The 24,541-nt window shown below is 44.2% G+C and overlaps 1 protein-coding gene across 1 annotated transcript in view; it reads left to right on the top strand.

Annotated features, from left to right (window-relative positions):
- Nucleotides 1-18,625, top strand: part of LOC140699559 (uncharacterized) — a 135,197-nt gene extending 116,572 nt beyond the window's left edge. Inside the window, exons 18-19 of the mRNA XM_072972211.1 lie at nucleotides 16,746-16,951; nucleotides 18,346-18,625. Coding sequence (XP_072828312.1) covers nucleotides 16,746-16,951; nucleotides 18,346-18,355 — 216 coding nt within the window. The 3' untranslated portion in view covers nucleotides 18,356-18,625. The remainder of the gene's footprint in view (nucleotides 1-16,745; nucleotides 16,952-18,345) is intronic.
- Nucleotides 18,626-24,541: the final 5,916 nt, after the last annotated feature.

Raw genomic sequence — 24,541 nt, 5'->3', positions numbered from 1 at the left:
TCCTGTTGATACAAGAATAAAAAGCGTTGGGCATGAGAAGGGCTGTGCCCCACCCTTTCGTTTAGCCCCTGGAATGTGCCCCACCAGATTTTGTTCTTTGACTTCATGCAGTAAAGAATTCAAGAGCAAGCCAGTGTTGAGTAAAGGTATATATATTCAGAGAGATACATTGAAATGGAAGAGAAACGTCAAGAGGTGTGGGGGTTTGATGCACAAATTAGAAGTAGGTACACACTCCACAGACAGAGTGTGGGCCTTCTCCAAAGAGGGAGAGAGAGTGGTGACCGCGAGGTGGCGCTGTGTTGCTTGTTTTCTTGGGCTTGGTGGTTTCATATGCTAATAAGTAGAAGGACCAGCCTAAAGGCAAGGGGCTGGGATTCCCAGGGAGTTGGCCATTTCCCACCCTTTGATCTTTTGTGGCTAGCCATGGGACTACCATGTTGCCTGGGGCATGTTATTCACCACGTTACTATTACAATGGGTGTTTACTGAATCTCAAGATCTGCTAGAAGTTAAATCTCTTCATCCTGAGCCTCAAGGCCTTTTGGGGGTTGAATCCTTCACCATTTTGATGTCAATGGCTGCGGCCTTCCTTGAATGGCTGTGCTCTTCCCCCTTCCATCCTGTATCACTGTGATGACACAAAGACAGTAAAGGCTGGGCCCTAACCGTGCTCCTGCATTTAACGGCGGGAAGTGTGGGGTGGGCTTATGATGACTCTGAGTGGTGAGAAGGATGTTTCAGATTTTCTCACGTGAGACATGGGGATCTGCCAGCAGCCTCCCCAGATTTATCTCACGGGCATTATCGCTTGTGTTGTTATGGAAACAACAGGCCAGCCAAGAAACAAGAGTCACACAGAGGGTTGGAGTACTGAGATTTATTACGCTGGCAGGCTCAGAAGGGTTTCTTTTCCAAAGCTCTGAGCACCTCCAAGATGTGCACATGAGGTTTTATAAGGTTAATTACAAGTATGGGGCTATTAGCCAATAAGGCTCAAACAACAAAAAGCAAGGAATCAGTACACTGAAGCTTATCAACTTGGAACAGATCACGTTAGTGACAAATGTTGACCTTGGATTTTCGGGTTAGCTTATTAGCCCAGTAAACTGACACTAAACTTCAGATTTACCAGGTAGCCCAGCAAAAATTACATCACTAAACCGACACTTATCACACTTAGATTTGTGACTTAGCTTGTTAGCCCAGCTGTGGTTTTCCTTCACAGTGTCACTTATCTTTTGTATTTTTCTTTTTTCTTTTTTTAAATATTTAATCCAAATTTAATATCAGGGTTCTTTGGGAAAGAAATTTCTCTTTTTCTTTTCTTTGGGGCTCTTTTGAGGGGCAGGTAATTAGATGTATTTATCTGTAAATGGAAGCCCTGGGGCTTCAACCCAGGACCCCATGCACGCTAAGCACACGCTCTACCACCCGCTCCATCATCTATTCTTTTTGATTTAGCTGCCAAGAATCCTACAGCTGAATTTCTAGTCAGCCTTTAACACTTGCCCTGACTTCATGGAATCCATTTTTATGAGTTTATCTCCCCCTGGTTTCATTTAAGTATTGAATATCCATTTTCTCTTCACTCTCAGTTTTGCCTTTTTGTTGTTATGGTTCTTAAGCTGTTTATAAAAGAATTGTTAAAATTCTCTTTTAGCAAGAGGCTGAATGTAAATAAATATGTAAACAAACAGCACAATTAAATGCTTTTATACATTCTGAGCTGTTTAGTAGTTACTTAAAAACCGAATTGAATATTAAAGTGATAACATTTTAGAAATATTTTTTAATTTTTTATAAAAATATAGCTGATTTAAAATATGATATTAGTTTCAGGTGTACAATAGATGCTCCATTTATAGTTACTGTAAAACATTGTCTGTATTCCCTGTGTTGTAAGATACATCCATCTAGCGTGTTTACATTACATGTTGCAGTTTGTATAAGAAAGTTGGGTAACGCAGAGCCTGGGACGTGGCTGTGTCTGACCCAGGTTCACGCTCATCCTGCCTGTCAGAGCTCACGCCTTCACAACTGTCTGCACGGGAGCGAGTGGAGGCAGCTCTCATCAGTGCTGGCACCACCCTCTGAGTGGCAGTGACAGCAGTGATTTTGTGTGGAGGTGCAAAGTATTTTTCCAAGAGCTTTATATGCGTTTCTGCATTTAATAATAAAAGCCCTCCTGTGAGGAAGCGTTATAAGTTTTTAATGTATAATACATTTTATTTTGATATTGATGGATTTCAAACCTCTGGAAAATTTACAGGAGTAGTAAAATAAATGCTTAGATACAGTTCACTTTAAAGGGCACTATTTGGCTTTCTGTGTCTGGCTTATTTTAGCATAAAGTTTCAAGGTTCATCCATATTGTAGCCTGAATCAGTACTTTAATTCTTTTTGTTTGATAACATCATTTTCCATTTTTTTTTGTTTTTGGTCTATTTAAAAATATTTTCATTGAAGTCTTGTTAGTTTATAATGTTGTGTCAGTTTCTTGTGTACCGCACAACATTTCAGTTAAATAGGAACATACCTGTAGTCATTTTCATACTCTTTTTAAACATAAGTTACTATAAGATATTAAATATATTCTCCTGTGCTATACAGTATAAACTTGCTGTTTATTCTTTACATACTCAGTATCTGCAAATCTTGAACTCCCAATTTATTCCTTCCCACACCCTCTCCCCACTGGTAACCATAGTTTGGTTTCTAAGTCTCTGTGTCTGTTTCTGTTCTGTAGATAAGTTTTTTTTTTTTTTCTTTCTTTTTTTTTTAGATTCCACATGTGAGCAATCTCATATGGTATTTTCCTTTCTCTTTCTGGCTTACTTCACTTAGAATGACATTCTCCAGGTCCATTGATGTTGCTACAAATTGCATTATTTTATTATTATTTTATGGCTGAATAGTAGTCTATTGGACAAATATGCTACAACCTCTTTATCCAGCCATCTGTCAGTGGACATTTCGGTTGTTTCCATGTCTTGCTATTGTAAATAGTGCTGCTGTGAAGATTGGGGTGTAGGTGTCTTTTTGAATTAGGGTTCCTTCTGGATATATGCCCAGGAGTGGAATTGCTGGTTCATATGGGAGGTCAATATTTTGTCTTTAGAGGAACATCTATACAGTTTTCCACAATGGCTCCACCAAACTGAATTCCCACCACAGTGTAGGTGTGTTCCCAATTCTCCAGAGACTCTCCAGTATTTATTGACAGTGAACTTCTGAAAGATGGCTATTCTGACTGGTGAGAGGTGACACTTGATTGCAGTTTTGATTTGCATTTCTCTGATAATGATATTGAACATTTTTTCATGTGCCTACTGGCCACTTGTACGTCTTCATTGGAGAAATGTTTCTTTAGGACTTCCGCAAATTTTTGAATTGAATTGTTTGTTTGTTTTTCTTATTAAGTGTAAAAGCTGTTTACATATTCTGGGAATAAGCCCCTAGCAGTTTCATTTATTGCAAATATTTTCTCCCATTCCATAGGTTGGTTGTCTTTTTGTTTTGCTTACTGTTTTCTTAGCTGTGTAAAAGTTTGTAAGTTTAATTAGATCCCTCTTGTATATTTTTGGTTGTTTTTCTATTGCTTGAGTAGACTGCTCTAGGAAAACATTGCTGAGATGTATGTCAGATGTTTTGCCTATGGTTGTTTCTAAGAGGTTTATACTGTCTTGTCTACATGTTTAAGTCTTTAACACATTTTTAATTCTTTTTTGTGTATGCTGTGAGGAAGTAGTCTAACTTCAATGATTTACATTCAGCTGTTCAGTTTTCCCTACACCATTTGCTGAAGAGGCTGTCTTTACTCCATTCCATGCTGTGACCTCCTTTGTCAAAGTTTCAATGACCAAAAGTTTGTGGGCCTATTCTTGATAATTTTGTTTATCCGTTCATTGATGGGTGGATATTGTTAGTAACTTTTGGCTACTCTAAATGATACTGCTATGAATATTGATGTGAAATTTTTTATGAGAATATGTTTTCATTCTGTTGGCTGTACATTTGGCCCGCCATATCTGTAGTTTCCACTACATGGATCCAGATGGCTGATTGTAAAGGGACTCGAACATCCTTGGATTATGGTATCCAGGGTGTGGGGTTCCTGAAACCAACCACCCAAGGGTATTGAGGGATGACTCTACATATAGGAGTGGAATTGCTGAGCCATATAACTCTAAGCTTTTGAGGAAATAACAGACTTCTCCAAAGAAGCTGCACCATTGCCCCTTTCCTCTGGCCGCATAAGAGGTTACTCTGCCTCCTGAATGACATTTGTTATTGTCCATGTTTTGGTTATAACCATCCTAGTGGGTGTAAAATGAGATCTCATTTTGTTTTTGATTTCCCTAGTGATGCTGAGCATCTTTTCATATGCTTATTGGCCATTTGTATATCTATTTGAATTCGTGGTAAATTTAAAAATTGGGCTTATTTCCTTGTATTGTTCAGTTGAAAGCATTCGTTATATATCCTGGATAATACTCTCTTATTAGATAAATGCTTTGCAAAATTTTTCATCTATTCTGCACATTGTCCTTTCACTATTTTTTTTTAAACATTAAAACAATTTCTTTACAGGGGAGGTAGTTATGTAAAGATTTATTTTATTTTTCTTGTTAAGCATGCACTCTCTAACTTGAGATACCCATTTTCCCTCTCATTTCACTTTCTTGATGATGTCCTTTGTAAGAAAAAGATTTTAATTTTGATGAAGTCCAGTTTATCTGCTTTTTTCTTCTATCATTTGTGCTCTTGGTTTTGTATCTAGGAAACCAAAGCCTATCCTAGGCCCACAAAGATTTATACTGTGTTTTCTTTTAGAAAGTGTATAGGTTTAATTTTTACATTTCTGTCTGTGATCTATTATGAATTAATTTTATTTGTTATATAAAATATGGGTGTTCAGATTCCAGATTGATTCTTTTGCCTGCAGACACCCAGCTGTCCCTGAACCATTTGTTGAATAGACTATTCTTTCAATGGAGTGTTTTTGGCCCCCTAGTGGAAAACTGTCTGTAAATGTAAGATTTCCCCGTGGGTTTTTATTGTGTCTCTTAGATATATTTATCCAAACTTATGCCAGTATCATACTGACTTAGTACTATAGCATTTTAGTACACTTTAAAGTGAGTCCTCCAACTTTACTCTTCTTTTTCAAGGTTGTTTTTGCTGTCCTGGGCCCCTTGCACGTCCATATGAATTTTGGGTTCAGTTTTTCAATTTTTGCAATGATGTTAGCTGGAATTTTGATAGGGATTCCACTGAATATATAGATCACTTTGAGGAGCCTTAACATTTTTAATAATATTGTCAATCATTCCATGAAAATGGAATGTCTTCCATATATGTAGTTCTTTTAAAATTTATTTTGGTGATACTTCAAAAAGTTCAATGTACAAATCTTGTAAATTTTTGTTAAATGTATCTCTCACTTTATTCTTAATGCTGTTGTAAATGGAAAGGCTGAGTTTCTTATGGGTGGGACTATATATCAATCTTCTTATTTCTAGAATTCCTTCACAGCAAATACCCTAGGTATATATTTGCTACATAAATCTATCCACAACTATTCCCCGCCCCGTGTTATAAGAAACCAAGACCCAAGGTAAGCTACTTGAAAACACCTATGTGGAAGTGAGAAATGAGACCCATGGGTGGGGCTTTGTGCAGATGATACTGAGAGCTTATTCAGAATGGCTTCTTCTTAATTTCTTTTGAACAACCCTTTCAGTGTATTTAGTCAGATACATTAAGATTATGCCCTTTTGATGTGCGGAGTAGCTAAGACTATAATTTTCAAATAAATTCTAGTGAGAGTGTTGTACTTGAAACCTAATTTGCATCAATCTTTGAAGATTTATGTTTCAGGAGATTTGACTAAAGAACACCTGTCTTTATTCAATAACGAGAACTAAATGCTCAAGCAACATGTAAGAGTTTGAGCAAACTGCCCCCGCCCCGTAGTGCTGGGTGGCTGCAGCTGTAACTGAGTCAGCGCTTACCTCTCCCAGTATGCTTGTGGTGATCTGCTCTAAGGGGCTCGTCCAACAGTTTGTCAGTAGTCTGTTAGACAATGTCATAAAACATTGATTGAAGGTTGCTGGAATGCAATATATACTTATTAATATTAAGTAAGTACATATTGAGTGCTTACTGTATGATGGAATTGTCCCTCAGCCTCACATGAATATTATTTCTCTTAAAACCTCTCATATTTCCTTGTTATTCTCACTTTACAAATAAGGAGACTGAGAATTATGTCTTCTCTCTTTTGGGGGGAGCTCATTATCAATGATGAGAATTTGTAAGGAAAAAGATATTGATTCATCATGAGAAAACATTTTTGTGAGAGTCAGCAATGAAGAAGATGAACACTGAAGAAAGTGATCATTGTTCGAGTGAGACAAGCCCTGGGTTGTGCGGAGTCAACATCCCTGTCCTGGACACGGTATGTGTAGGGCTGCGTGGTGGGTGAGGTGGCGCGGCCGCGCAGGGAATGCGGATGCTGGGGCCTTAGGCTGTGCTCAAGCCCGGTGGGGCTTTCTCCTAAGGGCAGTGGACCATCATTGACAGATTTTAAGTAGGAGAGTGGGGTGCTCTCGTAGTTCACATTTGTCTTGTAGAATGCTTGGAAACATTTAGAAGGCTTGGCAGGAGGTGATGTGATGAGTCAGTGTAGGGTGACTGCGAGGTGTAGCAGTGTTCAATTTTCAAGTGGTTTTCAGGCCCAGGCTTATGGCTTAGTAGCCGTGTCAGTTTGAATGACACATGCAAGGAATTGAAACAGTTTATCTAGTCAATTGAAGCAGTGATGTACCCAATTCCCAGGTCTGTTTGGAGATCCAGTGAGATACACTGTGCAGTATGCAGCATGGTCTCCAGCACAGAGTCAGTGCTGAGTGAGTGCCAGTGAGTATCTGGTAGGTCAGTTTAGGGTGGTGGGACTCGGTGACTGAGGATATCTGATCCTTGAAGGAGGGGTCCATTCGCATCTGTGAGTGATGGGCCTGAGTTGGTAAACGCAGGGAGACCTTACCCCCCTACCAGAGGCCCTGGGCAGGACGGCTATGGGAGGGGCACCGTGAAGACAGCTCTTTGCAGGTGGAGTTGGAGGTGCCCTTGAAACATCTACATGCAGTGTCACGAGCTTAAATAGGAGGTCTTGGCCCAGGCTGTGCATTTTCCTAAAATCTCAAATCCTGAAGACGCCGAAGTATTGATCACTGAAAGTGAAGTCATACTTTAAAGGACAAATGAAGAGTAGTATCATCTCTGTCATCAAAGCTCACGTCTATTTATTCATCACTCACTTTGCTAATTGGGTACTTACAGAGCTCACTTCACCGTCCTCCCGTGGGCTCAGGCTCCACAGAGAAGAGCTGGTGAGTCTCCCTCATTTCAAGAAGTAGACACATTTAGCTTGTAGCGTTCTGTACCTTGCCAGACTTAGGATATTAGTGTGTTGGTTTAATTGTATTTTCTGTTGGCCATGTCCTGACAGGAGAGTAATTTTACCTCATGGTCATGTTTCAATTAGCTGTTACTGAGAATTTCTGATCTGATACATAGTGTATGTATTATATTAACTTTGTAGAGTAGTTATCATTTTTCTGTCTTTGCCCTTTAATTTTGTTTGCCCCTTCAGTGTTATATCCTTTTTGGGGCCTTATTTTTTTTTTAATTAAATAATGTCTGTTAGCAGTTAAGAAAACAAAGGCAAAGAAAAAATGCACATGAGAGCTAAATTTAGAAAATGTCTAGTGTGGTTTCTGCCTCGGCAATGGATGGTTCTAGAAACTCTTAGAAACCTTCATTAGACAAGTGCTTTAAAATGCTGATTAACAAATAAAACCTTCCTTCCTCATCTTTCAAGCTGCACAACTAATTGTCAAGAAAGTGAGGGGAAATTCTCAGAAGCCAAGACAAACGAGAAAGCAGGGATTCTGGGAGATACGTGAGCGTTAGAAGCCGTGGGGTGCTGCTTGGCTCCTGAACTTATTTTCAGTTGCCTTGACAGGAGGGGAGGAGATGAGCCCCAGGCCTCTCAAAATAGGAGTTGGATGGGTGATCATATTATGGGCCTAGCCAATCCTGAGAATCTTGGTTTACTAAAGGGTGAAAGAGGAAAAATATTCCTCAAGGCAAGAAAGTAAGGAAAGTCAATTTTGTTGGAAGTAGGGAAAAATAACAAATCCAAAGTAAGGATATAGTTTAAAGCTGTTCTGGCATTAGAGTGACCACAAACTCCTGGCAGAAAACCACAGCTACTCCTTGATTGATAAGTTGTGTTTTGAATGAATCAGTGAACAGCCATTCCGAAAAAGGCCTCCAGAGTCTTGTGGATCAATATACTGGACAGCAAACACCTCTCTTCCAAGGTCTCATTCAAATAACCAGAAAGGTTTTAAAGGAAACTATCAATAATCTGAGTTCTATTTATTGACATTACTATACGCTTGGAATTCAGAGGTGACTATGTAGTTGTCTCCTCTTTTATGGACCTTACTTTCTCTTTGGGGGGACAAAATGACATAGTTGTGTATCTTGGTGGAGGGAGGTGTTAGTCTGTTGCAATTAGCCAGGAGAGGAGATTAAGAAATCAGTGAAGGGTGGGTGAACATTTTAGCTGAGGACAGTCTTGTTCACTTGGCTTTTAATTGCAGGCTCAATGAGCTGTCACTGGAGGGAACAGATCATACGGAGGATGGACTTAGCTCAGGCCTCATTGGAATGGACAAGTGAACCTGGAGAAAGACTGTCAAATCTGTGCAGACATTAAAGTTCACTTGAACGTGCTCCATCCCTGAGCCAAAGATAGGACAAATATGCAGCACTTCTTGAGGACAGAGGAGTGGTTTTTAAGGTTCTTCAAGAATGAATCCCAGGGAACCGAGATGGCCAGTTGTCAAACTGAGATTTTGCTCTTTGGACGGTGTACCCATCAAGGGTATTGGCCTTTTATATGTTTCCATTTGTCTTTAATACATGTCTGTTGATGAGGGCGTGGTCACAAGTGTTTGACACATTGTCGAGGCGATTTTGGATACCTGCCTAGAAGCACGGGTACAGTTGCCGCTGCGTCATACATCTTGCAGCCCATCCCTTTCCCCGGCTCCATAACCACGGCAGAGTGGTTCCTTGTTGACCTGTCCATCTCCTAAGTGACATCATAACCCATGAAAGGACCGGAGCATATTAACTTGGCTTTGTTAAAGTCAAAGGTACAGATCAAATATGGAGTCAGATTTGTTCTTTCCTATTTCAGTAGTGCCATGGAGAAGACAGTTTGGTCAGCTTTTTGTAGTGTCCTGGAGGCTTTCTCTCTCAGCTTCTGGGCACCTCTGTTGAAAACCCTTCATAGCTGTCTGGCCTGATGGAAAAGCACTCTGCCTATTTTACCCTGAAGATGTGTTCTGTTTATAAACTCATCACTACTACTTGGAAAACAACTCAATAGAAACTCAGTTGGTTTTCCACCAGCCATGGGCAGGGGTGAGGTAAACAGTGTTATTATTTCATAAAATAATAGTAATAATATTAATTGTGATATTAGTAGTATTAGTAGTAATAATAATAATAAGAATATTAAAAGGAGTCTTAAAACAGGACTGAGCACATTGGAGAGAGTCAATAAATGCTTTCTGGCTTAAATCAAACGTGATGACTCAGTGATTTCATGGCTGCTCTATTTGCTAAGCTAGTTACTCCTTTGCTCCATTACACATTTTTTTAACTGAAAAAGAAATACAAGCAAATGGTTAAAAAAAAAACTCAAACAGAGCACAAAAATACACAAGTGAAAGGAGATTTCCCTCATCCTCTGTTCTTTCAGCCCTCTCTGGAGATGCCACTGTTTACTATCCATTGGGTGCTTTTCCAGATATGCTTTGCACGTTCCCACCTATGTATGTAAATTCCTTTAAAATTTTAGTTATTTTTAACTTAAAGGGATTTAAATCCTCAAGTGGCTTCTGGCCGGGTAATAGAACAGAACAAATCTGACTCCATATTAGATCCGTTCCTTTGAATTTAACCCTATGCTCTGTTTCCTAGGCTTCATCTGGCTTGTAAAACAATGTTGCCTAGAGCCTGAAATAAACAGGAGATCCTTTTCTGAAGGCTCTGACCTTTAAGGATATTTAACACTTTTTCATTCATTAAAAGATAGCAAATTGCATAATAGAAAATAACTTTTGTTTTGTTGGAGGATTGCAGGGATCTGACCCACGCAGATAGCTGCAAGAAGAAAGGATTCTAACAAGAAGGAATTCCTACACTAAGAAGTTTGCAACAACCAAGCACATAGGAAAGGAGCCTGAATTGTGACTTTGGGAGATGGTTTTCCAGGACATTAGTTTGTGATCTAGGTCTACAGAAACCTGCTATTCCATGCCCCAACATCTGGTCTCCCAATTTATTGACCTGTCCTGCACTGAGGAGAAAGAATTTCGACTTGGTAACACTCCTATCTACTTAGAAAGCTGGGCACTGGAGCTGAGTGTTATGGAAACAGGCCAGCCAAGAAAAGCACCAATCGGGGTGTTGGTGTACTCAGAAATATTATGCCGGTGGGCTCAGAGGGGCTCCTGCTCCGAAGTTCTGAGCACCTCCAAGACGTGCACATGAGGTTTTAAAGGCTTAATTACAAGTAAGGGGGAATTAGCCAATAAGGCTCAAAGAACAATAAGCAAGGAATCAGTACACTGGAGCTTATCAATTTGTAATAGATCACATTACTGACACCTGTTGTGCTTGGAATTACGAGTAAGGTTGTTAGCCCAATAAACTGACACTAAACTTCAGATATATGAGATAGCCCAGCAGAATTTAGATCAGTAAACTGACACTTACCACACTTAGATTTGTGACTTAGCTTGTTAGCCCAGCTGGACTTTTCCTTCACATGAGGACAGCTCTCCCACACCCAGGGAACTACTGTGAGCCCTTGATGTTTCCACTAGGGTTGGGTATGGTTTACCAAGGAGATATGGGGACTATGCACCAACACTCAGGCAGTCTGCTCTGTCTGGGGCTCTGATCTTGTATCATCCCGCTCCCCGCCAGCCCAACACCTGGGACAGTGGAGCTAAGGCAGTGATCCTGCCTGCCTGTTTCCCAGCGTGTAAAAGGGGATTATGTACCTTTCCCAAGGTAGTTCTGAGCGACAACACCTGCAGGTGCTTGGTTCTCAGAGCAACAGAAAACCCAGGTCCGCGTGGGGGCAATGGGTGTGATCCCCATAGGGCTTCTGCAGAATCATCGGTTGGAGGGCTCGATCAGGGAGGTAAAACTTGAGCTGCGGGACTTGAAGGGTTACAGAATGGTACCGAGGCAGGTCTGCCACCTCTGGGTGCCCCAGAGGTTAAGCTTTTTCTCTCCAACACCGCTACCACCCTCCCCTCTCCATATCCCTCCCTACACTCTGCTCATCCTGTCCATCTGTATCCCTCCACTTTTCCCCTCTGCTCCACCTGCTCCCATCTTCTACCTCCCTCGCTGTCCCACCTTCTCTCACAGAACTCAGAGAGGATCCCTGGCCCTCCTGCGCATGCGCAGTAGTGCCAGGTGGTCCGCTGGTTGGAAGCTCCATATCCGAGCCGGGGATCGGGCCCAAAGGCTTCTCAACTCTGTGGCCCATTAGGCCTTTGGTTCCTGCCTGGGGCTGGGGCCTCTGACTGTGGAAGTGCAAGGTGGGGGGCTCCCGGGAAAGGGATCAGGCGGCTGCGGGAGGGCGGTCAGCCTGTCACAGTCCCCCAGGGCGCCAGTCAGCTTGTGTTCAGCTGAATTGCCCAGGCCAGCCCCTCTCACAACGCCACCTGCCCCGGCGCCCCGGCCACAGCTGTCCAGGGCCAGGTGTGCACCTGCCACCTCTCACCCAGCCGGAACCCCTCAGTCCGCGGCTGGCGTCCCCTTCACCTCTCCCGCCCGCTAGTCCTCTCCTCCCTGGCTTCCTCTCCTTGGCCGCTGGCCTATTCACGCCCCTGGGAGGGCTGTGTCTGGGCGGGCGGGGACTGCGGACCCGGACGGGGAGGGCGGCTGTGGCTGGGTCTCGGGCTGGCCTCTGAGCGGGCCTGCAGCCCGCGTCCCCCCCTCTTTCCCTCCCACCCGGGGCTGCCCTTCTCTCCCTTTCCCGCTCCCGGAGGACCAGCTCAGTGGCGTGGGCACTGCTCCCTGGGCTGAGAGCCTCAGGCTGTAACGCCCTGCTACTCCAGTTGGAGTTGGGAAAAGGGAGCCTCAGTGCTGAGGGAGTTTCTGTCTCCTCCCTCAGTATTTCTGCTGCATGTAAGTACTTTGAACACTTTCAGGTGTTATGATGGCGGTGCTTGTTGATGTCACGTGTTTTTATAGTGAGAGGGATTACAGTGGTGAAAGCAGGGCTTGGTTCTGTTAAAAATGAGCTGAAGGTATGAGGCTGAGACATCCTCCTTCCTTCCCTCTACCAGGATGAAAGGAGTGATCATCGATTTTAAAAAGATAGTTACAGTCCCTAACTAGCCCAGCCCAGCTAGTGTGTGTTAACAGGAACAGCACCACCAGAGGCCTTGGAGACCCAGGGATATTGAAGTCCTAAAAAGCTCCTGGCACAGTTTGGTTTGTTTTGGTTTTTTGCTTTTCTTAAATTGTGGGACACACTCGTGGTATAAACAGAAAAATATTTGTCAAGAAATATTTTTTCATGTAACAGCGTTATTGTGATATAGTTCACACACCATGAAGTCCTTCCATTTAAATGGTACAATTCAGCAGCTTTAGCATATTCACAGTGGTGCAACCATTATTATTCCAGAACGTTTTTATCACTTCAGAAAGACCAGTGGAAATGAATGACCCATCCACCCCTCCCCAGTGGTGGTTCTAAAGAAATTTCTTGGCTATTTCTGACCATAAATTCACTTGTTACATTCCAAGAAAAACCTTGAAGGAATTCTAATCAGAATTGCAAAGAATCTGTCTATCAAAACAGGAAGATTTATTGTCTTTATGGCATAAACTTCTTCTACCCATGAATATATCTGGGACCCTATCTTTTCATCTGTCCAGTGCCTGGCCCATGGGAAGTCTTCAGTATTTGTTGTACTTGTGAATGATGAGATTCTATACATCGTTAGTTGCAACTGTATCCTTTCACAGAAGAGAAAAGAAACCTCAGTGAAGCAAGTGACTCCCTGATGTTCAGAAAGAGTGACAGCCAGGGCTGGAGTGATCCAATGGACTTGGTGCTTGCAACCAGAATTCTTCACCACCTACAGCTAAGGGGATTAGAGTGTTCTTTTATTTTTTCTTAATGGCGTTGCTTTTATTTTTACTTATTTTTTAAATTATTTTTTATTTAAGTGTAGTCAAGTTACAATGTTAGTTTCAGGTGTACAGCAGAGATTCAGTTATAAACATATGCATATGTATATACATATGTTTTAGATTGTTCTTAGTATAACTCATTACAAGAAATTGAATATATTTCCCTGTGTTATATAGCAGATCCTTGTCATTTATTTTATATTTACCAATTTGTATCTGTTAATCCCCCCTTTCCTGCCTGCTAAACACAGTTTGCTTTCTATGTCCATGAGTCCATTTCTAGGAGCACCATTTTTCCTAGTAATATATGCCCTTTGGATGCTTTAGGTTTCAGTAATTCCATCTTATCTGTGGGCGCTTTTCTTCTGGTAGCCTTTATGTGGCTTGCACACGTGGTAATAGAGAACTTTATTTGTGAGAACCCCAGGGCTCGTGTAGTCCCCGGTACAGAGTGTCCACTGAATTGATGGTTGGACTGGGAAAAAAGCACAGTAAATGCTGGAATTTCCACTATGGTTGAGAATTCCAGGTTTCAATAACCTGTTTAGACAACCTTAATATTGGCTGCACCCATACTGGGTAATTTGGTGGAAATTCATGGTATGGTGGTGTAGAGACGGGGCCTTATATGCTTCTTCTCTTTCTATTTTCTAACACTCATTCTCCTGGGCCTTCCAGATCCTCCCCCAGAAGGGCCCAGGACTGGCTTGGTGCTGCGCTGAGGCAATATTTGTTAATAACACCGTTTCATCTTCTCCTCTAAGCCTCCGTTTCTTTCTCTGCACAATGAGGGCTTAGACTAGATAAGTACTTTTCAGTTTCTTTTAAAGTCATGTTTCCTTTGAGAAACAGAAATTGCAAATCTCTCCTCTCAACCCAACCCTTTAGATTTTGATAAGTCCTCTAAGGAGTTACATAGATCTTTGTGAAAAATTGATGTGATTTTGATTCCAGGTGACACAGAAAAGACTCTTCAGAGATTGATTGCAGGGAGAGGGCAGGAAAGGGGCAGTATGTGACACTTTCTAGTGTGAGCACTGGAGCAGGGACTTGGATTTAAATACGGTGTCTGACGTGGCCTCTCTCTAATCTTGTAGAATGTGATAAACTTCTCTACCTCAGTTTCTTGATGGGTCAAGTTGGGGTGATAATATTTTAAGGTTTTTGTGAAACATTATACACATAAGCCATTTGTGTCTCGGTAGAAACAAGATCTGCTAGGGATTCAGGAATTTGATTAAAAAAAAAATTCTTGTCCATAGCACTCTGTCTGTGTGTATTTTGAAGTTCCTGGAGGGTGAGGGTGAGTCTAAAGTCCATCGTGGGACAGGTGGCCCATAGTTCTCCTTACCCCAGTTTACCCGCTAATCCCCAGTCCTCTTCCTCAGTCCAGGATGAATTCTCCTAGTAGATTTACACAGAGGTCTTGTGGAAATGGCTTTTCATTTTATTGTTTCACCAAGAAGGGCTGCCATCATGATCTCTGTGGTCAGGCTTTGAAGGGCTGCCATCATGATATCTGGTAAGAATTCTATGCAATTGGGAGTTTCAATTTAATGAAAAGTAAAAAATTACAAATAGAAAATTAGAACAAGGTTGGTGACAGGGGCTCTTGGAAGTGGACACCATTAGCTTTGTTAGATTCAGGTGCTGTGGCCTGTTGCCACGAGGACCCATCCTCTTGCTCTGAAGTTGGAGGGACTAGTGGGTTCAGTGGGAATGTTAACTGAGTGTATCTCATGGGCTGGGCATTGTCCTATTTGTACAGTGTGTTCCTTATTTGAGACAGTGAGCTCACCTAACCTCAATGACCTCTTTAAAATATTAGACTTCTTATTTTGAGATGTAATGTAGATTCCCATGTGGTAGTAAGAGATTATATGGAGAGGGCATATGGACCCTTTGCCCAGGTTTCTTAATGGTTCCATCTTGCAGTGTTGGGGTACAATTCATTACTGGCTCACTAACAATTTGGGGTTTGTGTTATTGCCCTTATTTCTATTCATGATTAAACTGGGGCTTAGAGAAGAACACAGGCCTGCCCAGGTCACCCACATTGTTAGTGCAGAGTCGGGTGTACATGGGCTTGGGAATTCCAGGCAGTACCATTATGATGGTTTGTGGCAGGGAGCAGCATTCACTTTGATTGTTTATTCATTCATTCAACAAACATTTATTGAGTAATCTCTGTGGGTCAGATGCTTTCTTAGGGTTATCTGATTCTTCAGCAGTACTGAGAATCTGGTAATATTTATATTTTTAATCTGAGAAAATTAGCTCTGAGAGGTTATAACCCACCCAAAGGAAATATATCTCATAAAGGAGGGATAGAACATTTGTACAGTCACCTCCTTTTATGCAGGTGGTACCCTAGGCATATTACATTTTCAAACATCAGTAATCCAGATATATTCTTGTAAGGCAAGGATTTTTTTTTAATTGAAGTATAGTCAAGTTCACAATGTTGTGTCAGTTGCAAGGTTTTTTTTGAGTTTTGAATTAAAAAATACTTTTTCAGCTGGGTAATTAGGTGTATTTATTTGTGTCATTTTTTTTTAATGAGGTAGTGGGGTTTGAACCCAGGACGTCGTACATGCTAAGCATGTGCTCTACCACTGAACTGTACACTCTTCCCCAAGGCAAGTTTTCTTATCCATTATTATGAAGCTTAGGAGTTCAAATAAATTGGATAGAAATCCAGATCTTTTGATCCTACTGTGGTCCTTTTCTTTATATTCTGCTGAAGGGGGTTGGGGAAAGCATTTCCTTTGTTCATTTCTTTATTCAGCATTTTTGAGCCGTGACTTTGCATCAGGGCCTTGCTAGGTGCTTGGAAATATAAAATAAGAAGTGACCCTTCTCTGCAGAGGCAGGAAGCCTAGACCAAAAGCTGGGTAATGTGATCCGAGCTACAGTAGCCATGTGCAGACTCTGAGAACAAACTGTATCGTTGGATTTGCTTTGGCTTCCCTTGCCTTCTGGCTGGTACACACCAGGTCACAGCAACCCAGATGGGCCCTTAGCACACAGCAGATTATGTACCTCGATCTCCTCTCCCCTCTCGGCAGGGCCTGCAACATGAGCATCCCTGACTACGTGCAGTGTGCTGAAGACCACCAGACTCGTCCCGTTGTGGTCCAATCCATAGAGATCATGTCAGAGGAGAATTTCTTTTGCATCTATCAGCTACTCACCTTGGTGAGCCATATCAGCCCATTTGGCTCCCAGTGGACACTCTGTATCCACTACAGGCACCACTATGTTCCCGATATTGGGTGGAGCATCTTCCAGACCCACCGCAATGTTGTGGGTCTTGTCACCATTACCGACTGTCTCTCTGCCAAGGCCTTCGAGAAGCTCCACGTGCAGAGGAGCTGTATGGCACCTCGATATTGACTCAGCTTTTTGTCTTTGTACTGCATGTGGAGTAGTCGAGCAGCCACGTACCGACTTTGCCTTCAAACTACGAGGACTGCAGGGTGGTGGAGAAGAAGATCGAGAAATTCACTGAGTCACTCTTCATCTTGCTCAAGTCCAAGTGGCTGGATGGTGGCCCCAAGAAATCTAGGGACAAGATCCCCCTCCTCTGCATCCCGTTTGAGAAGGAGGAATTCATGAGACTGGACACAGAGAGCAGGTAAGTTTACCTGGAGGACAGTCCACCCTGGCTGTGTGCCGGATTGCTTCCATACATCCAGAAAGGGATCAGCAAGGAAGAAGTCTGTCTTGTAGCCAAGGGGGGAGGGAGGTGCAGCCCGCCGGTTTACAGACATTTCAAAGTGAACCCGCCTTTGTTTCAGAGAGATCCTTTTAGGGTTAGTGTGGACACTTACTCCTGCTTTACAGCCAGGACCATGGTGAGAACCCTGGAGTTGCCTGTCCAATAAAGTAGCCAAATCCACGGATGCTAGGAGCACTGGGTAGGAGGCTGGACTGAGCTGAGATGTGCTGTAGGTCAAATGCACATCAGACGCTGAGGCTTGTCTAGTAAAAGTATATAAACTATCTCTTTACTTCCTATATTGATTACATGTCAAAATGATAGTATTTAACATACAGTAGATTAAGTAAGATCTGTTCTTAAAATCAGTTTCTAGTATTGGTTTTTGTTTGTTGGTTTGTTGCTTTGTTTACCATTTTAAACGTGGCAACTGGAAAACTTTCTTTACATGGCTCTCATTTCATTTCTGTTGGGCAGCCTGCCCTGGGACAGTCTCATCCCTTTGCTTATAGATGAGATGCTGAACCCCGAGAGGCGGAACGAGGCGCTGGTTGAGCTGGGGCTGGAGCCGGTGTCTCCTGCCTCCCAGGACCAGCACCTGTTCTGCTCAAGCCCTCTCTTCCTGCCCGACAGCCACCATGTCAAGTTAGGACATCAGAAACACCGCCAGGGACTTCCGAATGAACTCCTTATGCAGGGAAAGGCGTATCACGGTGTATGGGACAGAGCAGGGAAATGTTCATTCTCAGTTTGTCCCTGTGATTAAGTCAAAGACCCCACTTTGCCTCGGAAATACAGACGAGCTCTTCTGGGCTGCCTACCCCCCCACCTTCTGCTCTGTTTCCCGGTGTATCTATCGTGCTGTCTCTCAGGCAGAAGAGGGTGAGATGTCTTTGCCGAGACATGGACACATTTGCTGGGGAGAGTGAGGGAAGCTGTGTCCCCCCATCCTACGGCCTCTGTCCTTGAGTCTGGAGAGGGCTCATGGTGGTCCCACAGGTAACTGTCGCAGAACCTGGCACATGCTGCTGGGACCACCGTGAAGGAAGTGCTCTGTGATTCTTGAACTTACCTAAGATCAGATCCTACTTTCTGGTTGTTGATAAGTTGGAGGAGAAGATGCTAGAGAATTGATAAAAAAGAATGTCTAGACCAGCCCTGTGAGTGAGAAGCACAGAGGACACGAGTTCCACCTGCGAGAGACAACCTAGCGGGTTCTGGATGAATTTTCTGTTCCTCCCAGTAATACCTCAATGGCTTAAGGAAGGGGAGAGGCATGTCGTGGCCATGATCTGTACTTGTCCTCTCAGGGCCCTGTGATCTACATGCCCGCACTCCCCATCTGCTTCTTGGGGATGAGCTAGCATGTTTAGGAGCCTGGGCACTGCTGAGGGCATAGCTGCCAGCACCGTGGTACACAGAGTCTGGCTCCGTTCCCCTCACCTGTCAACTCCTGCTGAGGCCCCAGGCATTAGTCAAGGTAGGTGCATCGGTGCAACGTAAGCAGGGACCACCTTCTCCCCCTGGACAGACTGGTGAGTGAGCAGTGGAAGCCTGGAACCCTGCTCCAGCCCCCACGCCAGTGCCTCCTCTGTTGTCATAGGAGGCACTGGTGACATTTTTGCTCAACAAATGCTTGTCTCTGAGTCTGCAGACCCACCAGAGAATGCCACCTTGTTTTTGTCTTTTGAAGTCTGCCCTTGGGACTTGGCGGAGTAGCCGAATGTGTACTTAGCCCACAGTGATTGGCACTGTCACCATTGATTACCCAGAACCTCGTGTACCAGGCATGGCTCCCGGCATCAAAATATAACAGCGCATTAAACCTCCCTCCTCTTGGGTCTGTCTGTTCTGGTACCATAAGAGCTCAGCCAGCATCTGAACGTCTGTGAGATAACGCGGCCAGTGAGCTCGGGTCAAGCACATTCTCCTCCAGTCACTTTTACCCCATTGTTGCTTTTAGTATTCCACAGTCATTAATTTTTTAAACAATGATATGTTGCAGGAGCAGAGCCTAATTCTCTCCTGCTACTCTTGGTGGAAGTGAGTAAAACGGTCCAGACTGAAATGCGACCACAATTTGTAGTTCAAAATCTGCCTAGACTCTTGTAGGTGGAATTTTGGTTAGGGGCGCTGAACACGTTGGGGTCCACGGGCAGCGCCGCTCCCCTCAGGCCCCTGCTTTCCCTGGAGCAGGAGGTGTGGTTGAGTCTCACCATCCCCGCGTTCCTGGCCTCACAGACTCACGTAAATTCTTGTACATGCTGTCAAAATCATTTTTGTTCTTGTGTGTTTCTAATTTTCTCTTGTTCCTCTTTTCCTTTTTCTTTATTCCTTTTTCACTTGTACTGCCCAGTGAGCATGTTGTTGCATCTGGATATGTGGGCTGTGCACACCCTGCATTGGAAATAGACAGATTACCATCCGTGCTGTCTCAATCGCTTTTAAAAGCAAAAACTTAACAGCTGTCTTGATCCATGTATTATCCTAGTAATTTTTTATTTTCTAATATTTTGGAATATTTACTTTGTTAGCACATTACCCACTGGTGTTTGATACCTGTTAAAATCCTTGCTTTGAGGAACCTGTTTGGTCCTACTTTTATTTGGTGACAAATGCGTCCTTATTAAATTTGATTGTTTTGAAAAAGTGAGATGCGAATTGATTTAGGCGGCTGCTGAGGGATTCTTTTCATGGAGTATTTAAACTTGTTAAGTCAAATTCTGCAGCATCTTGCTCGATTCTTGCTTTTACAGAAACGTGCTCGGCCCGCTATTCCTGGCTGTGTCTGTGTGAAGTGCGTGACGTCGCTTCCTGGCCGGCGGTCACTGGTGAGGAAGTGGCCGTCTCGGGGGTGAGCAGCTGCAGGGGATGCTGTTGGAGGAAGCAGTCACCGTTTGGTTCTTTAATTTTTTTTTTTTGCATTCAACTTCCCCGTGCCATTTACTTTACTTTGCCTACATAAAGGGGCAGAATAGGTTCTAAAATCCATGCCACTATTTGTTCCCTTTACGAGGCTGGTTTTTCTGAGTATCAGGAATACATGGCCTTCTCCTAAGTAGCTGGCTCACCTGGATCTGTTGGACACAGGGACAGCTAAAAGGGCCGTAGCTTCCTCTCTGTTCCAGTCAGTGGGCATTCAGAGCTGGGTCTGTGGTTTGCCCCAGCAGCCGTGCAGACCTCCCTGCCCCGGCATTTACTTTTAACCCATGCTGGCAGTAAAGAGCTGAAACAGTTTCTGTTGCAGCTGACGTCCACCACTGATAGCGGTGTCATTAGTTTGTGTTAGTCAGTCTCCAACACCCCAGACAACCGTGAAGGAAGATGATTTGACCGACCTAGGACCTTGGATTCTCACCCTCACCATGGTTCATCTCACCCGGTGAAAGGGTGTGGCCACCACCATCATGCTGACCATGAGGCCTTGTTTCTCCTTTCATGCTCTGGTCCAATGTGGACACTTCATTTTTCACTGAATTTGTCTCGCTTGAGACAGGCCACAATATCTGAATGAGTCCATCACATTCTGGGTGGGGAACAGAACAGAAATAAGTGTCTCAAGTAGATGGAGTCTAGGCTGTCCGGGTTGGCAATTGCAGGCTGGGATCTGTGATGGCCGGGCTGTACCCTGGACACAGGCCTTTCCCGTGGCTCCCGAGAGCCCAGGAGTTGGAGTGAGGACAGCCTTGCCTGGGTTCCCCCATCCTCATCTACTCACTGGCAAGTGTGTCTGCTAACTAGGAGCTCCCCCAGACCTCGGGCCCTTCAAAGCTCAGACCACGGGAAAACCTTGAGTCCCTTCTCCTGGGCCTCCTGTGTGAGAATCCATGCCTTCTGAGGTGACCAGCGGCAGGAGATGCCTCCCCCTCCAGGGAGCACCCTACGGAGGACTGTTATTCAGTGCACCATGCTGTGAGCTTGTGGGGTTCTGGCCATGGTCCCTGCAGAACCACACTTGAGATGGGCTTATTGTCGGAAATAACAGGACTGATTCCAGGGCAGGGACAGGGGTAGAGAACAGTGGAATTTGAATGTGACCTCAGACATCTAGGTGGGTGCTGGGGCTGTAACTAAAATGAAGAGTCTGGGAGGTAACTGCCAGGAATCAAATTCCAGAGTAAATGGTGGACATGAGGCATTTTTAAGATGCCATTTTTCATCCAAGTTAGGACTTCAAAGAGGCACTCGGCTCTATGAGACTGGGGCTCAAGTGAAGGAGCCGGACTAGAGATACACGTTGGGAGTCGTCATTCTTAGCTGGTGTTCACAGCCTTGCATGTGAATTAGATCTTCTCGAGGGCTGCAGACTGAGGCTGAGGGGGGGCAGGGCTGTGCCTGGGTTGGAGGAAAGCCCAGACCATGCAGCTTTGGTGTGTCAGTCAGCGGCGTTTGCCATTTTCAGAGCAATGCCATTTATCCTTAAGGGGCCTGGGGGTCGGCAGGGCCAGCCAGAAAGAAATCTGAAGGGAGGGTCGTGGCCACTTGTGCGTCTTGAGAAGATGTAGAGGCTGCAGGATACGGGAGGTTAGAATCCTCAGAAGCTGGAGTTGGAGTGGGGAGAAGGTAGTCACAGTCACCTGTGAGGGAGGGAGGGAGGCCTAGGGAGTCCCCACCCTACCGGACTCTCTTTCCCATGAACAGAAGGCAGTCAGACAGAGGATCTGAGGTGAGAAGGATGGGCACTGGGAGGGGAGCCAACCTGGAGAATGGTGCTTGGAAAGTTCTGGAATAGTCTCCTTGAAAACTAGAGTTAAAAATACCCAGACTCTTAAGAATATTGTTAGTGACTTGGGAGGAGGCAGTTGTTTTTCTGGCCTCCTAAGGGTAAGGCATGTATCCAGGGATACACAGAAGATAGGGGCAGTCTGTTCCGGGGGCTTGATCCTTACCAGGGGGATCAGTGCAAGTTTAAAGGGGGAGAAGGGCAGCGGAGGGAAACTAGCCAGGCCCCGTGTCAGGTACCAGTCGGCCGCCCTACTTGCGTATTTCATTCACATCCATGACTCCCAGGTGGGCGGTGGCAGCCCCCTTTTGCAGATTGGGAAGCCTTCTCAGAGGGGTTAAGGAATTGGTCTGCTTAGCGGTTGGTAAATGCTGTAGCAGGATTCAAGCAGGACCTTGTCAGACTTCAAGGGCATGTTCTCTCTACTGTTTCCAGTACTTCCCTCTTATACTTGGAATGGTGAAGTGGGTCAGATTAGGAGCCTTTCAGAAAAAGTATGATTTAAGTGCCTCAGGACTGTTTCACAAAGCTCAGCGTTCTTTGATGGTTCTGAAGCATGCAGTGCTTTTCGCCCCACAAAGGTAACGTCTAACTCCATTGTCGATTATGTGGTTGCAAATGATGTATAGGTTCAAAACCACACTTCGCAGCTTTTACAGGGAACTCTCCAATTCTCCCTTGGTCGGCTTTCTTCCACGTGATGTAACCGTGCTGCAGCGTAGGCCTGAGCTTTCCATATGGAGTGAGGGTTTAATATCCGATGTTAGCATAAAACAGTCAGATGAAGAAACCCGACTTGACAATTTATTTTTGGGTTTCATTAGTCAAGATATACTATCAGCATATAGCAAATGAAATTCAGTATAGGACATTGCATTTCTTCCTTTCTATTTAGAGTTCTCTTACCGAATAAGGTTGCCTGCTTTGGAACATCAGCTGCACGACCACGGCACCTATCAGTGTGTTGGTGTGATTGCACTTACAGAGTGAATGTAATCTGGTCTTCCTCAGCCCCATACACTCCAGTGCAGAATCACGGGCTGTAGCCATCTGTTAGTCACGCAAATACTTCTAAAATTATATGATTCCAGAAAAGAAAGGAGAGAGAGAGAGAGATTGCCTTTATCAAATTTCCTTTCAGTTCTAACTGCAAACTGTTGTTGAGCAGCTCTGGTTTCCTTTGGATATGAATATATACATTTCTTTGCATGTAACCTGGGTTTTGGACTAGAACACCAAGTTTTTGCTGTCCACAAGCCACAAAAATAGTAGCCAAATTGCACACGTGTGAAATAGTTTATACTTTTTTATGAGAAAGTATCCTTGAATTTGGGACTTGGACTGTGATTTCTGCTTTTTGCTTCCCTCAACCGTCTTGTAATCTCTCACTCCTTCCCACGTTGTCCCCAAGGGTTCGTGGTCTCAAAGGAGCGGGCAAACACCCAGTTGGTCACCATGTACTGCTGCTATAGATAGAGGCCAGACAAGACATAAAGGACATTATCAGAGAGGACTTCCTGGAAGAAATGGGCTCTACATTCATTTGTGAGGACAGAGTAAGAGTCAGCCAGGAGAAGGAGTCAAGAATGTGGCTCAGGTCGCAGGTGCAGCCCGGGCAGAGGCCTGGAAGCTTTTGGCGTGGGGACCCGGGTAGAGTGCCCTATGTGGTCCAGGGTGGAGGGAGCCCCTGCTGGGGAGGACACTGGAGAGAGTCCGGGATGTAGGGCTTTGGAATAAGTTGAGTTTTACTAATACTGACACAGTAGGCAGTGAAGAGTGTCAACAGAAGTGACCCTCAGGAAAGGAACTTCTGGTTTTGCTTCTGATATTCTACAGACAGATGGGTCGGGACAGGAGAGAGCATGTATGTCTGTCCCTTTGAGACCCAACCCGTCATTCATTTATTCATTACACGTGCACTTCTGTGAGTCTAGGGGAGACAGAGTGTAGCCACATTAGTAAGCTAAATGTATTTGCTTCTTGAGAGCTTAGCATTGTCAGAAGTTGACTTAGCCTAGAATGTTCTAGGAAGAGAGGAACAAATTGTGGAGGTTGGAGGGAGGGAAGGCTTCCTTGGGAAACAGTCAAAATGAGCCTGGAGGCAAGTGGGAAGTAGGAGCAGGTCAGGGGGCCCCTGAGGACACTGAGGACCTGTGTACTTAGGTGAGGCTGGGCGAGCAGGGTCTGGGGTGGGGCTAGAACTCTACCAGGGAGCCTCTGAAGCATTTGAAGTGGGGGTTGATGTAATCAAATTTGTGATTTGGGAAGGCTGCTGTGGCTCTGTGTGTTTGTGTAGCGGCGAAGAGGCGGTGGGTGCCACCAAATGGGGGATCATTAGAAGACCTTTCACAGGCTGGAATATGGGCATCGGGGCTTCTTGAGGACGGCAGGGGCAGTGTGGATGCCGGCTTTTCTTATGGGGGGCTTGTTAGCGGGGCCGCCCTAGAGGCACTTTGTGCCTGGAAGAAAACGGATGGTGGCCACCAGGTGGACTGTCCTCTTCTCTCCTTCCCTGCCTAGTGTGATGATCTTAGCTCAGCCAACATTTGGAACAAAAGAGCTAATTTCCAGAGTTGCCCAGGACTTTGTTGAGCTCCTTCGAGTGAGATCTGATTGGATTTAGGTTTGTGTTCAGATCTGGATGTTCACTTAGATAGAAACGTCCTGGCATTTCGATTTACATAGGGGTGTTTTTCTTCATAAAGATTGCTTTCTTGGTGAGAGGAAATTTAATACAGCTGTTTTCTTTTTCAAAAAAATCATATCTTTTAAGAAATTTAATA

This window comes from Vicugna pacos, chromosome 11, assembly GCF_048564905.1.
Source record: "Vicugna pacos chromosome 11, VicPac4, whole genome shotgun sequence".
NCBI lineage: Eukaryota > Metazoa > Chordata > Mammalia > Artiodactyla > Camelidae > Vicugna > Vicugna pacos.
Note: the sequence above shows the minus strand (reverse complement) of the source record. Positions and strands in the feature narration are given on the sequence as shown.